Source organism: Miniopterus natalensis, chromosome 5, assembly GCF_054644295.1.
Source record: "Miniopterus natalensis isolate mMinNat1 chromosome 5, mMinNat1.hap1, whole genome shotgun sequence".
Classification (NCBI taxonomy): Eukaryota; Metazoa; Chordata; class Mammalia; order Chiroptera; family Miniopteridae; genus Miniopterus; species Miniopterus natalensis.
The window spans coordinates 63109914-63124220 of NC_142085.1; the positions used below are offsets into that span (position 1 = coordinate 63109914).

Consider the following 14307-nt stretch of genomic DNA (forward strand, 5'->3'; position numbering starts at 1 on the left):
TGAAAAAGAAAAATTAGGGAGGGGCAGGGGCCAGGCATGAGGCTGAGGCAGCTGTGCCAATGAAGTCGGAGTTCTATGAACAGCTTCTGGGCCTGAGCTAATTTTTGGACCCAGAATCCACCGACTAAAGGAAAGGCCAGCTCCTCAGAAAGGATCCCCCGCAACACCTTGGCAAGCTTGCGTGACAATAACTGCCCGTCTGTCTCCAATAGGCACTTACCTGGGTAACCATACCCTGGGGCAAGGAAAAAGCCCACCATTTTGAAAAGTGCTGGGCAGGTCTGAGCTGACAATGACACTGTCAGTGTAAGAAGTGTCCAAGCCTGTGGAGAATTTTTATGAGTGAATTTTAGCCAACTGATGGCATATGTCACCTACGCATTTCCCTCTCCTCATGTAGATCTAGTCCCTGCTTTGTGGGCAGTTAAAAAGATGATCTTGTCCGGCCGGTGTGGTTCAGTGGTTGAGTGTTGACCTATGCACGAGGAGGTCGCAGTTCAATTCCCAGTCAGGGCACATGCCTGGGTTTCAGGCTTGATCCCTGGCAGGGGGCAACCGATTCACACTGGTTTCTCCAGGTCCCTGGAGAGGGGCAGTAAATGGGAGTGACTCACCAAGAGAAGCAGTGGCAAGGGACCTTGAGGACCCAGGAGAGGTTGAGGGAACTTCCCAGTTCCAGGGCTCTGTAACCTGGTTGGTTAGACTTTGTTTCCTGCCCCTAATGAGACTCCCTGATGTAGCCTTAGGGGAAATCCACTTTTACTTCAGCTAGCCTGCTAGGTTTTCCTTTTTTGTAACTCAAGAATACCTGACTCAGGGATCCCTGGCTCAAAGAGAGGGCAGGAGTGCCTGCAGGGTTCACAATGTGACCCCAGAGCCCAAACCACCTGTTCATATAGTTGTTCTGCTGCATTGCCCTGTTACACTCAACTTACCTGTGATCACAAGACAGTTGGGCTACTGAAGGAAGCGTCACACACCTTTCAGATTCACTAAGGCCCATGCACACATGTGCATGCAAACACATGCACACACACCCCCCCCCCCAATATTTGCTGAATTATTGATGTTAGGAAAGCACTGCTACCTAAGAATACTTGTAAGGTTGTTCTCTTTCCTTCTCTAAACAATCTTTTTTCTTACAATTGTTTTTACATCCTACCAAAAAGTTAACATTTGAAGTTATCAATCACTCACAGAGTACAGATTCACTAGCATGGTTTTTTTCAGATGTCAACTTTAATGAAGAATGTTGCATTAAATATGTTTAAATCTAAAAATATATATATCTGACTTAGAAATGCCTAATCCTCTGCTGTTGTGGACGAGATCACTGAAGACAGGGCGGGCACACTGCAAGCAGTAGTCATTCGTTTCTAGAACCCAACTTGCCTGATTCCCAGTTTTGCTACCCTACCCCATCTCCTTTATGCGTCAGCAGGCACTGAAAAAGTTAGATTGGAAATATTAACCAACATATTTCAACACTGGCTTGGATTGTAATAAAAATCCTAAATTAAACCAAGTTTGTCCCCCCAAAAATGAATCTACTTCAAATGCTTGCTTTCTGGTGGTTCATCTTGGCCAAGGTTTAAGGTTCCAACCAAACATAAAGAGCAGCCTAAAAACCATCTGTGCTCACAGGATAAATAATTTACACCCTACGTCTTGGTGAGATCAGGCTCAGTGTGTATATCCTGTTTCCTTTCTTGGCTTGTATTGGAGTGTTTACATATGTATATCATCAGTTTAAGCCTAATTTAGCATTACTGTTAAGTCACTTCCACAAATATTACCTTTAGACATATTTTAAGCCTTGAAGAAGGGAGACAGTGGACCTGCTATAAGAACAACAGAACAACCTGTGATCACAAGACAGTTGGGCTACTGAAGGAAGCGTCACACACCTTTCAGATTCACTAAGGCCCATGCACACATGTGCATGCAAACACATGCACACCCCCCCGAACAGAAGAGGGCTTCATCGGGGGCAGTCACCAGCTTCCCGTGTAAGTCCTCTCAGTGAAAGGGGATGTGTTTCCTGCATGAACTCTGAGTGACGGTGAATGGGATGGGTGTGGGTAATGGCTCCCCACATACCTGGGGCGCTATGCCACCTGCAAGATGGGGCGCAAATAGCACAATCCCTATTGGAATGAGTATTAATGTGAACCAGGAGCCTTCTTTTATCTTTGTTGAGTGTTAAAAACATGAAAAGCAGACAGGAATGTTATTCTGAACACTGAGGAACAGCACTGGCCTAGTGTTTCACATTGAGTTGGTGAAATTTGGAATGAGGCTGTCTGATAAACTGCATCTGAAAGATTAACCTGGATCCAGGGTAGTCCCTTGTGACCTAGACTTTTAGGGTATGTTGATCTGAACTCCCAAATGTTGTGCATTGGCTAAAAGTGAGCTCTAAAGATTTTCCCTAGAATTGGTTTTTCAGTAATTTCACCAGGTAGGCAGGCTAAGCACTTGGGAAAGGCACAGAAATCAAGTACCATATACACATAAAGAATACACAGGTTTGCTGGCATTAAAATTTGTCAACCAAGAAAATATCTCTATTGTTAAAGTTTTGGTATACTTTCAGAAAAAGTTTAAAGTTTGGTTGAACTCAGACAGAGTTAAAGATAACAGAATAATATGCTTGTTTTATTTTTATGAAGCACCAAAAATTACAATAAAATCCCTATTATAAATTTTAGATTACCACATATACACTGAAGAGTATATCTTTTACTGTATCAGAAAACTCAATTCTTTTATATAGTTATAAGAAAATTAAGTATCTGGTTTTGTTCTCTCACACAAAAAAAATACGTATAGCTTTCATTGTGCTTAAATAATTTTACATTATTAAAATGTTTTCAAGGAGTTCACTGGCCTGAAATAAAAATATTATGATACGCTGATACAGAATTAAAGGTTATTTTTACACTTTACTGACCAGAAATCTGATTTCTGAGACTGTACATATTTCTCCTGAGACACCTATGTGCTACCTTGGTCTACACACTAAATGCCATGTAAGAGAACGTCTTAGTTGTGAAATCACATAGTTGGCCTCTAACACCATTAGATTCTAAAGGAAATACAGCACCTTAGGGGTAGCTGATTCTGTGCTTCAAGGCAGGGAAAAATATCAAACGGGATCGAGAACATGCTCTTGTTTTCAGACAGCATGGATGCTGTTAGCAATGTCAGTCATAAAAGAACACTGGCATCAGCATAAAGGGACTTCCTACTGACCAAGTTGTGAGACTTTGAGTATCAAATACAAGCACAAAACCAGGGTGATACAAGTTTAATTTTTAATAAGTAGGGGAGTGTTCACACTGAATATTTTATTCTAACAATCATGTCTGTTTACATTATTTACATATATAGTTATTTTTATCTGGGTAAGCACTGAAGAATAAACACATGGAACTTGTAACTTGGCCAAATGATTCCGGCAGAAGTTACTAAAATAAACAACAGGGGGGCTTTATTAGGACAAATAATAGGATGTACGGTGAGTACAAATAATAACCAGGTAGGCGGTGACATGGTGGTCATATACAATAACTAGGAAAGGGAGGCAATTCAACACTGTATTTTAAAATATGAATTACTCAATGTCCTTAAGAGACAAGTTAACTACAGAAGCTAAATCCCTCATTGCTAAGAAATGAAAGTTCTAGAATCAAGATTCCCAATAAGGAGTACAAGCATCTTAAATGACAAAAAAGAACAATCTAAACACCCTAAATGATAAGCCAAGAGGTTAAGTGCTATCAGCCATGTAAAGCTTAATACATCATTACTGCAAAAGATACCAAGTTTCAAAGATAAAAAAATTCAAGAGAGGTATTTAGAAGTTTACCTTAAACAAAACAAAACAAAGCAAAACAAAACAAAACAAAACAAGTCAGCTCAACACTGGCTCAGGTTTGAATTGCCCTAGTCTACACAGTCAGACCAAGAGTCAACTCGTCAATAACCCAGATCCTTTCCTTTTCCCTTAGTTCTAGTAAAAATACTAAAACCCAGGAAAGTACTAGTATCAAAAGATTAGTAATATATCACATTAAGAATCATACTAACTAGAGAGTTATTAAGTACAGAAATAATAAAGAAATTATCGAAACCATAATCTTGATGTTTTAGAATAGGTTTAAAAGAATGTGCAATAATACATTTTAAGTTACTGCTTATGTATGTCTTTTATCAGCTGTTTAAGGTGTTTAAAGATTTCAAAAGGCCCATGCATACTAAATTTGTACTCATAGCTTAAATTTTTTCAGAAAATTTAATCAATTTTGGTCTGTTATTTAAATAAATTAATGTTTAAATAAATGCGCAAGAAAAATTAGGGTTCCTATTTTTTTCTGTGTAAATTTAATGAAATGATCATTAAACGAAGTACATATAATTTTGAGTATTCTTCATGTCTAAAAGTCCTTCAATGAAAGAATCTATTATTATTATTTTTTTAGAGTCACACTTCAAAAGATAAATCCTATAATTATGGATTCCTGAGAGCCCCTGCTAGAATCCAAAGGAAGAGGGACTTTAAAGGACTCAAGACAGACAAAGCTTGAGTTGTCTATTACTACCAAATACAGTCACTTGCTTGGTTTAAAGACAAATAAGTCATAACAGGAGGAATCACTTTTCCACATTAACTACTTGGGCAGATGCCATGATAGATGACTGAGACTACTACACACTCTTTCCTTCCAACTACAGGACTTAAGCTGTGCTGAAAGGAGGTCCCCAAAGATAAAAAGAATTTGAAGTACACAATGTTGGCTGAAGGAGGAAAGGAAACCTCAAAAGGGCAGTATTTCAGAATGCTTCTATCTGACCGGCTGTCAGATCTTTAGGAATACAATGGAATTGTGAGGGTGACTCCCAAAGAAAGAAAAGTATTAGTCACTGTCAATCTTACACATAATAAACACAAAAACTATATTAGAAAAATCATATGATTTTGTCAAATCCTAATATTCACCACACTTGGCACATCATGGGATTAAAAAAAAGGAAAAATAGAAGAGTTCACCTAACCTGTTGGCTCTAAGAGTGCTACTGTCCTGACATTTGTTCCTGAGGGTGTGAAGGGAGGAATCCTGGGAAGACCCACCCTTAAAAACAAAACAAAACAAACTGAAGCATTGTCAGGAATGCAAGTACTCCATTCTGCAAAATTACACACAGTGTCAATTAATTCGATTCAAATGCTGGTATCACACTGACCGACACTGACTAAACAGCTTTTTGAGTCATGAGGATAAACCTGAAATTACAAAACCTGACTGGGGACCTGGTATTCAGAAAGGCACTCAGTATGGCCAACAGTTCTGCACGTACACAAGCGCCACGCAGATATCCTGTGTTGAGTTGGGATGAAATTTGACCAGCAGGCTTTTCATGATTATGACTTTTTTCTCATTTCTTCATCCCAATCAAAATCTAATGCTTCATCTTCTAGTTCTGATAAAGTAAAGAGAGATTTTTTAGAAAGACTGAACCTCTCAGTGGACCCCTCCAACTGAAAAGTTTTCCTTTTCCTGCCAAGCATTGTAGCTGTGGTGGTGGGAGGAGGGCTTGGGCCTCTCTCACCCCAGTTCTCACTTTCAGAAGGAGGCAGGGATGCAGATTTGGATTCAGTGGACGTAAAGGAGAAGTTGGCCAACTTGGCTAACGTGCAAGCATGAAGCTTGCCGCTTTTATTAGTGCACGAAAGCTCTTCCTTTTTGTCTTTTTCACAAGTACGACGCAAATGCTCAGTTTCGCGCCAAAGCTCAAATTCAGGCTGAATAACTCTCTTTCCAGGGGCACAGGCCCTCTCCCCTCTCGACCCGCCTTTCTCTGGTGGCTGCCGAGACACCTCTGTTGCCCTCCCCTGCAGCAGACCCCAGTCTCTGTTTCCTGAGGCAGAGGTCACCTTCTCTGGACCCTGCACAGGCAGCGCTGCCTCCCGTCGTGTTCCGTGCTGGGAAGCTTTGGGATCCTGCACTGCCACGTCAGCTGTGCCAGGAGACGCACGGCTCTGGTCTCCAGGGGGGTGGGTCAGTTTTGACTTCCGTTTGAAAGTAAATTTTGCTAGCTTGGCCACAGGGGGACTTGGGCTCTCAGCACTCGCAGGCTCGGGCGCTTTCACCGGAGGGAGGGGTTTCTGCTTCTTCCTTTCGGGAGTTCCCAGCGCTCTTTCTGGGCTGTGCACAGGGATGGACGGAGGGGGAGAAGGGGCTGTGGGCTGTGAAGGCGGCCTGGCGGGATTTCGGCACAACCCCTGGGCCCTCTCCCTGCGCAGCCTGTGCAGTCTCCTGGGGACACGATGAACCAGCACCGAGTCCGCTTCGCCAGCAGTTCCCACTGTTTCGGAAACTACCGCTGCATTTGTTTCCCTCTTACCCTCAACGCTCTCCGGCCTCAATGGAGCTTCTGTCTCTCCTGGTGCTGGAAGCCGTCCAGTTTCCAGCTTGCTCCTTTGGTCTGGCTCACTCTCTTCCTTACCCTGAGGCTTGTTGTTGGAGTTTTTCAAAGCCATTTTCCCCCCAGTTGTTTTGGGACCAGGAGACACAGAAACAGTGTTTTTCGGTTCAATAAGATGAGTTGTCAGGGAGTCAAACCAATCCAAACTGTCATCTCTGCTGCCTCTGTGCTGAGCTGAATCTTTTCTGCTTGTTGACCTACTAGGCCCCAGATGGGGCGGGGGGTGGAGAAGTGGGCTTCCCCTGGGACTGCCTCCAGGAGAAGAGGTGTGTATGCTACAGTTCACTTCTCGCTGTGTTGATGTTCTGAATTTGGATTCCTCCCCTGGATCATTTCTCAAGGATTCTGGAGTAGACTCTGCTTCCGCTGTCTTTGGTTGGGACTGGTACACACTCTGATTCTGTAACCTGTAGCAGAAATAAGAAAAATATGTATCAAAGGGAAGGAAATTTGCTTTACCCTTTTTATTTCTTTAGTGTCTGAGATGCCATCTAAAGGGATAAGTCCAATATAATTCCAAGTTAACACCAAATTATCCTTTTTCATCAGAATAGAATTTAAATGATCCGATTATCATTCTAATTTTACCTTAAACTGAAGTAAAAAAAGAAAATGAAGTAGCAGGTTTGTCTACATTTTCCTTCTCCCTGAAAGACTATTTAATTCATTTAAGGCTGTTTGGAGGTCGATGTAAAACGCTCACTCATAAGACAGACTTTTAACTATCTGCACGATAGCTTATTGCTGATTTAAAAAGTGGCTCTAGTTGCTTAGTAGCAAGTCTGCAGATCAGAACCAAAGTGGAAAACTAGAAATTATGATCTCTCACATCTCTTTACCTAACTGAGGTACTGAATTTTAGTGCGCCTAAAAGGTCACCTTCCTCAAGAGGAGAAACTGTGATTCCTCTGTACCCATGGCTCCTACGTTCACATTCCTGGCAGACCTTCCCCAGGCAACTGTGCCAGCTTTCCTGCAAAGCCCAGCGCTGTTTCAAATGTGCTCTGGGCAGCTACTCTCCATCAAGTTGATACAGATCAAAACCTAGTGACCCTCCCTGAATGATCAGTGCTATCCATTTTAAATCTTGTGCATTTTAGAAACAGAATTAAAGCCAGAGGCTCAATTTCTCACAGAAATTGTAGTTTCTCAAAGAAGGTCCTTTAGAAATTCCTGCCTAACAACCTAGAAACACATTTTCAGCATCAGGGCAACATGACCCTGCTTCCATGTACTAAATCTGAAAAGGAATTACACAGAAAAGCAGGTGAATAAACTATTCTAAAAATATGTGATCATAGAAAAAGGAATAGAGGAAAATATATTAAATTTAAATGAATTTTAAATTTTAATGTTGTAAATACATTAAAATGTTAATGGTAGATCTCTCTGGGAAATAAGATTATATGTGATTTTTGTTTTCTTATTAATTCATTACTGTTCCTTTTAAAAATACTCTATAAAGAACATATATTACCTCTTAGAATCAGGAAAAAAACCCAACAATTTTACTGAAACTATATTAGGTTACATTCACACATGCTAGATTTGGAAACATCGCTATAGTAAATCCATGTTTAATTGCAGTTGCAACCAACCAACCAACCAACCAAACCCCCAAAAAACAAATAGCTTTCAAAATTACTACCATGTAGCCCAGCTGGGCGTGGCTCAGTGACTGAGCATCAACCTAGGATCCAGGAGATCGCGGTTCGATTCCCGTCACGACACATGTCCGGGTTGCGGGATTGATCCCCAGTCGGGTGTGCAGGAGGCAGCCAATCAGTGACAACTCTCTCATCATTGATGTTTCAACTCTCTCTCTCTTTCTCTCTCTCCCCCACTTTCTCTCTCTGAAATCAATAAAGATATATTTTTAAAAAATTACTACTACCTAGTATACTTTCAGCAGCAAACTGAGGTCAGGAATACTAGTAATTATTAAAGCTCCATAACAAAGTCCTAAAAGGTAGGAAATTTTCAGGGCTAGGATAATAATTTAGCTCACCATTTTAGTCTAATTCTGACTTTGGGAATTAAATTCTCCCCTATATAATAAAATGTCTGCAGTTTAACTATAACTCCCTAGAAGACAGCATCTTTGCACCCTGATTCGAGGTAGGTAGAATAGCCACCAGTAGAGGCAAGGATGTCACTAAAAGCATTTTCCAGAAGAAAAATGTGATAAAAATACAAATAGTTTTATGATTGATATGTGATCTCTTTAAGCAATAGAGAACTCTTTCCAAAGGGGGTAAACCCATATGCTACTCAGGGTTTTCTCACTGTTAAGTTAGCTTTAGGTTGTGTTCTAGAGGTAATGCACTTCCATCTGGGGGCACCTGGTTTTGTTTCTTTGAGGATCACTATCCAATAGGCCTCTGCATTACAAAGAGATACCAGAAAAAAAGAACATTTTAAGGCCCAATCCTATTTCCTAGATCATTACTTACTCTTTTTTTTCTTTATGCCTTGCAGGAGAGTCATTCTGAATTTGGTTAAGTCCAATTGCTATTTTTCTATCACATGACACTGATTCTGAGCCTTGCATTCCTTCCCTTCCTGAATCTAGCATGTTTTTGGTCGTCAAAATGATCAGTTTCTGGTCAGTCAAAATGAGCTGTGTCTCCACAAGCCAAGCCAAGCCAAGCCAAGCCCAGGGCAGGCCTGGAAAGGATCTGCTATATCAAACCATAAAAGAGCCAAAGGAATAACTTTTACCTTAACACCATGCTCTGGGTCATTAAAAAAAACCCAAGAGACCAAAAGAAGGGGACTGATTTTATACAAAGTGCAAGTTTACTGCAGGCTGCCACCTGGTGTATTAGTAGGACAAAGCCAGGCCCACACTTCCCCGGGAAGGCTGTGCTGAGGTTTTATAAATTAGAAAGAGAATGCCGTTGGATGAAGGGAAGAAGCAAATAGGAGAGAATGCCAGGAAAAGAATTCTCAAGGTCTTACTTAATACAGCAACAATCCAAAGTGGTCCCCACACTCTCTTGCAGCTGCTCCATTTCCACATGGGCTCCATTCCCCAGACCCCAGCTTTGAGATCACCATCAACAACTGACCAGGAAGATACCCAAATGGCTACACTTGCCATTCCTCACTCCTGTTTCACAGGCACAGACTCAGGAGTCTAGGTTTTTAGAAGCTCATATATTTAGGGACATGTAACATTAAATTCCTGGCAACAATTCTTCAGGTGATGCATGTGACAAAGTCCTTCCCATATGTCCACATTTTAACAAGTCCTTAGAAAGGTGAGTTTTGGAACATTGCCATTGTCATTCCCGAGTTGTTACCCTGTAGGATGATCTCCCTCTTTAACATAAAATACATCACTCTCACTAGGGATTTTTTGAGTCTTATTGTTAAATATGCAAGTTTTTAAAGGTCATGAATTTGGGCATTCAGGAAAGGAAAACTGCTGCTAAGGAACCAGGAGGGCCTTTCCCAGGTAGAGGTGAGTGCTAGTTATCTCTGTTCCTATAACTTGCCCTGCATACTAGCTTAGGCTGGCCTAAAACCAGTGGCGCTTCAGTCTTCTACCTGTGAATTTCTTTCACCAGGGTAACATAAGGACTAACGATCAAATATTTATTATGTTTGGAAGAAAGCTTTAAAAACAACAGGAATAACATTAAAATATTAATAAACACTAAGGTTCTTTATGTAAACTCCCTTGCGCATGTTGTCCCCCCTTGGTGAGAAAAGGGGTAAGGCCAAGTAGATACTTTGTGTTTGGGTCTGGCCTGGCATAGATGGCTCCTGGAGTCCAACTTCCTCTTTCTCAACAGCAGTCCCAGCCGGCTCTGTGAGGGCAATGCTCTCCTTTGTGTAGCGAGCCAAGGAAAAAGGGGAAGAAGTGGTGGAAGCAAACATGATAAAGCCCACTCACCAAGGTGTCTTGATTCTGCAGCAACTGTGCATCTTGGGTGTGAACTGCAGGTAGCTTACCTTGGTGCTTCTCATGTAATTGAGAGCCAGTATTATACATTTTACTATATATAGTAAATTTATATATAGTTTACTACATATAGTAAAGAACCAGTCAGTGTTCTCCGTGAGGTTCACCAAACCAGCAAGGCAGGAAAATGTAGCCTTGGAAGGTAGTCACCAAAGATGGCAGCCATCAGTTCCCCCATTCCTATGTGCCACACTGCCCATCAACTGGTGGTGTCTATTTGCCTTTACTTTGCCTGTGGGCTGACCTTGCGACTTGCTCTAATCTACAGAATGTGACAGAAGTGAGGCTGCTCCAGTCCTGGCCCAGCCCGCAGGACGCCTGGCAGCTCACACTCTTGCTGTATTGGAGCCCTAAGCTACCATGGTAGAATTCTGACTACCCTACAGCAGACAGCCCAGACAGCCCCCAGACATTTAAGCCACCCCAGCAAAGACACCACACAGGTGACGGAAGCATCTTGGATGTTCCAAAACCAGTTGAGCTCCCAGTTAAATGCAGGTGTATAAGTAACCCTGGCTAACACTATGTAGATTAGAGATATCCCCTTGAGCCCTCCTGAATTTCTAACTCCCAGAAAAGTGAGCACTAGAATGAAGGTGGTATCTCTTTTTTTAAGCCATTGAATTTTGGGGTAGCTGATTATATAGCAATAGATAACAAACAATCCCCTACAGATAGCACAGACAGATTTTCCACTTAATTTATACTTCCTTTATTTCACTAAATGTGAAATAAAGACTTTCCATTACATGACTTTCTTGGTTTTCTTTTCTCACCTTTCAAGTCTTCCTAGCTCTTCACTCAGGAGGCTGTGCAGCTCCAGTTTCTCCAGAATAAGTTCACACTGCCTCCGGTACTGCTCCAGAGGGTTTTCAGGAAAGGAAGTGTGGAGTGCGTTCACACCTCCTAGCAGTGCACCTCCCTGAAGGGTGAGAAATGGAGAATGCCAGGGAGAGTCACCAGGCCAGCCTGCATAGAGGAAGTACACACGAGGGACCACTGATCCCAGATGGCTAAGACCAACCCTCCACAACCCCACCTTGAAATCAGAATCGCCTGGGAGCCTTTTTCAAATTTCATTAGTCTTCTCCCTGTTCTTGCTGGCAAGCATTGCTCTGGGAAGCCATGCTCTCACTAGTGGGACCGTGAGCATCCCTCAGGTGTGTCAAGGAGAAACAGGATTGAGACCCACTACTTTACACTGATGGGCAAAAGCAATGCTACTGGTGCAGAGAATGTGTCAATGACAATTTTTTCCCCTTCTTTTAAATGGTTTCTTTTGGCTATATTTCTAGGAATTATTAGGTCTAGAATATGATCATTTTAATAACTCCTGATATGCTATAAATTGTCTTTTATTTAATGCTTGTAATTACAGTTCAAATATTACTACAAAATGTTCTCACCTGCATTGAGGACTCCATTACTGACACCACTGTAACTGCGTCTTCCAGAGTCACAGTCTCACGAAACATTAGGCGAGCATGAGCTGAGAAAATAAAGTGCATTTAAAATTATAAAGATAGAACATTTTTAAATGAATATGTGAGGTGATAAATGTAGTACTCTACCTGATCTTCCTCCAAAAAATTGTCTATTATGAATGATCTACTAATAAAAATTAATTTCACCAGAACAAGCACGAAGTCTAAGTCCACCTCGCTTTAAGACTGTCCTTCTAAAAAAGGGCCTAATCCTTGTGCACAGTGCATGGCAACTCTGTGTATTTATATGAAAAGTACTCTGGGCTCCAGTAAAGAAAGGGACTATATAAGCATATATCAATATTCAACAACTTTTAATCCTCACTTTCTAGTCTATTACAGAAATACACAAAATTAAACTCATTTCTCATCTCTGGCAATTTTCTTTATCTGTGAGCTTTTTAAAACTATCAAACCTGTGAATGTAAAATTTTGGTATTTCTTGCCCTAATATTAGCTATAAATCCTTAAAGAAGTAAAGTGCATCTGTTTTATAGAACTTTTTATGAAGCATATACTATGTTATCATATGGTACAGTCAGTTCATGTTAATTTTTTTTTAAATTATTTAAACAAGGGCTAAATGTAAAAGCCAGTGTTAAAAAAACAAAACATCTTGAGATGCATGCTAGCTACAAGTCTGCATGTGAGTCTCATACCTCAGGGATGGATAGCATGGCCTTATAAATTTGATGTCATATATTACTGGTGGGTTGCTATATAGGAAACAATTCCAAACACGGCAGTATCTCAGCCAAAATGCTAATAGACTGCCATTGAGAAACAAAACCTCAGTAAATGAGACTTTCTAAATGAATGGTCTTAAGTTATAGGAGGTCCTGAGATACCACAAAGATGCCTCTTTCTTAATGACACCACATTTCACTCAACACCCATAAATGTCCCAGAAGAGAGGTTTCATGGCTCAGAGCCTTTACTTCAATGAGCAACTTGAGCATCTCAGAGTAGGGATTACTGTCACTCCTCTGAGTTCATGGTGCCAACCCCCATGCTTTGAACATGCTGGGTACCCGATAGAAAATTCATTTGTTGAATGAAATAAACCTTCTGCTAATCGTATCAAGCTCTCCAGCAGACGGATGGTTGTCCGGGCAGCGTTCCGGGAATCACTCTGCCTTTGCATTTGGTAGTACCGGAGAAGAACCTGATTGCCCACGTCAGACAGCGTGGGCTGAAGATTCCTAATGAGGCTGAAGTAGGTTTTCATCTTTTCCATGCTCCAGAGCTTCTCTGATTTGCTTGGGTAACCTGTATATAGCAGGTGTTGGTCAGTAACTTCTAAGAACAGGCAAACATCTCATTTTAAGGGTTTTGATGAAGTTCTTTTACTTATTTTTAAAAAGATAACCGTTAGGTTTTGTGGCCATTGAAATCTAGACCTGACTCTGTGTAGCATATAGTTCTAGAACAAACAGTCTTAGGATCTAAGCTTAATAAAGGTAAGCTGCCTACAGGGGTTAAAATTACTCAGAATAATTCTGGTCTGCCCTATAGGATTAAATAATACTTGAGTAAATTGAATTGAATTTAAAGATAAACCCATATTTGGATTTGTTTCATAATTCAGTCCAGTTTTCTTTGTGTGTAAGAGGTGAGTAATAATTATATATCATAAGATTGTCCCCTTTCATCACAAAAACATTTTCACAACCATAATCCCATCAACGGCAGACAGAAAGGCCCCTTACCTTCTGCTCATCATTCTGGGCTCACTAGTCCCATTGCTTTCAGTCTAAGCATCTCTCTGTTGTCTGTTAGGTAGGGTACCTTGGGTATTTATTTAATTTCTTCAAAGAGAATTTCATTTGGCTGTGCCTACCTTTTTTCTTTGTAAATAATTTATTTGTCTCCACCTACCTTTGTTTTCTAAGATAAAGGAGGAAATTATACGATCCCAGTCTTCATTCTTGGTATCAAGCAAAACCAGGATCAGGTCAAATCGACTTAAGAGTGGGCTGCCAAGGGCGATGTTCACAGACACAGACTCGTGGGGGTCGTACTGGCCTTTGGGGTTAGTTGCTGCCAGGATGGTGGTCCTTGTGTTCAGCTTGCACACAAGGCTACCAAAAGAGAGGGTACAATTCACTGACTGTTGAGATGCAAATAAAAAACAATATTAAACTTAATGAAAAGGGGTTGCTCTTGCTCCTTGGGAATCTAGAGAAACTCATGTGAAAGAGAAAGTGGAATGATACAAGGAGGTATCACAAACACCAAGTTCAACAAAGTACATTTACACCAGCTTATCTTGCAGAGAAATAAGTGTTCGTGAACACTTTTTTGACACTCCTATGAGCACATCCCTCTGCTGGGTGCTAAGAGGTACACAAAACAAACCAAACA

At 41.0% G+C, this 14307-nt stretch overlaps 1 protein-coding gene across 2 annotated transcripts in view; it reads right to left on the reverse strand.

The window, feature by feature from the left end:
• Positions 1-3300: 3300 nt before the first annotated feature.
• The window catches only part of MCM9 (minichromosome maintenance 9 homologous recombination repair factor), a 61251-nt gene continuing 50244 nt past the window's right edge, over positions 3301-14307 (reverse strand). For both annotated transcript variants that reach the window (XM_087817583.1, XM_016198713.2), the window contains exons 9-13: positions 13822-14024; positions 13009-13212; positions 11866-11948; positions 11236-11381; positions 3301-6896 (exon numbers count right to left, since the gene is read on the reverse strand). In XM_087817583.1, coding sequence (XP_087673709.1) covers positions 5426-6896; positions 11236-11381; positions 11866-11948; positions 13009-13212; positions 13822-14024 — 2107 coding nt within the window. In that variant the 3' untranslated portion in view covers positions 3301-5425. The remainder of the gene's footprint in view (positions 6897-11235; positions 11382-11865; positions 11949-13008; positions 13213-13821; positions 14025-14307) is intronic.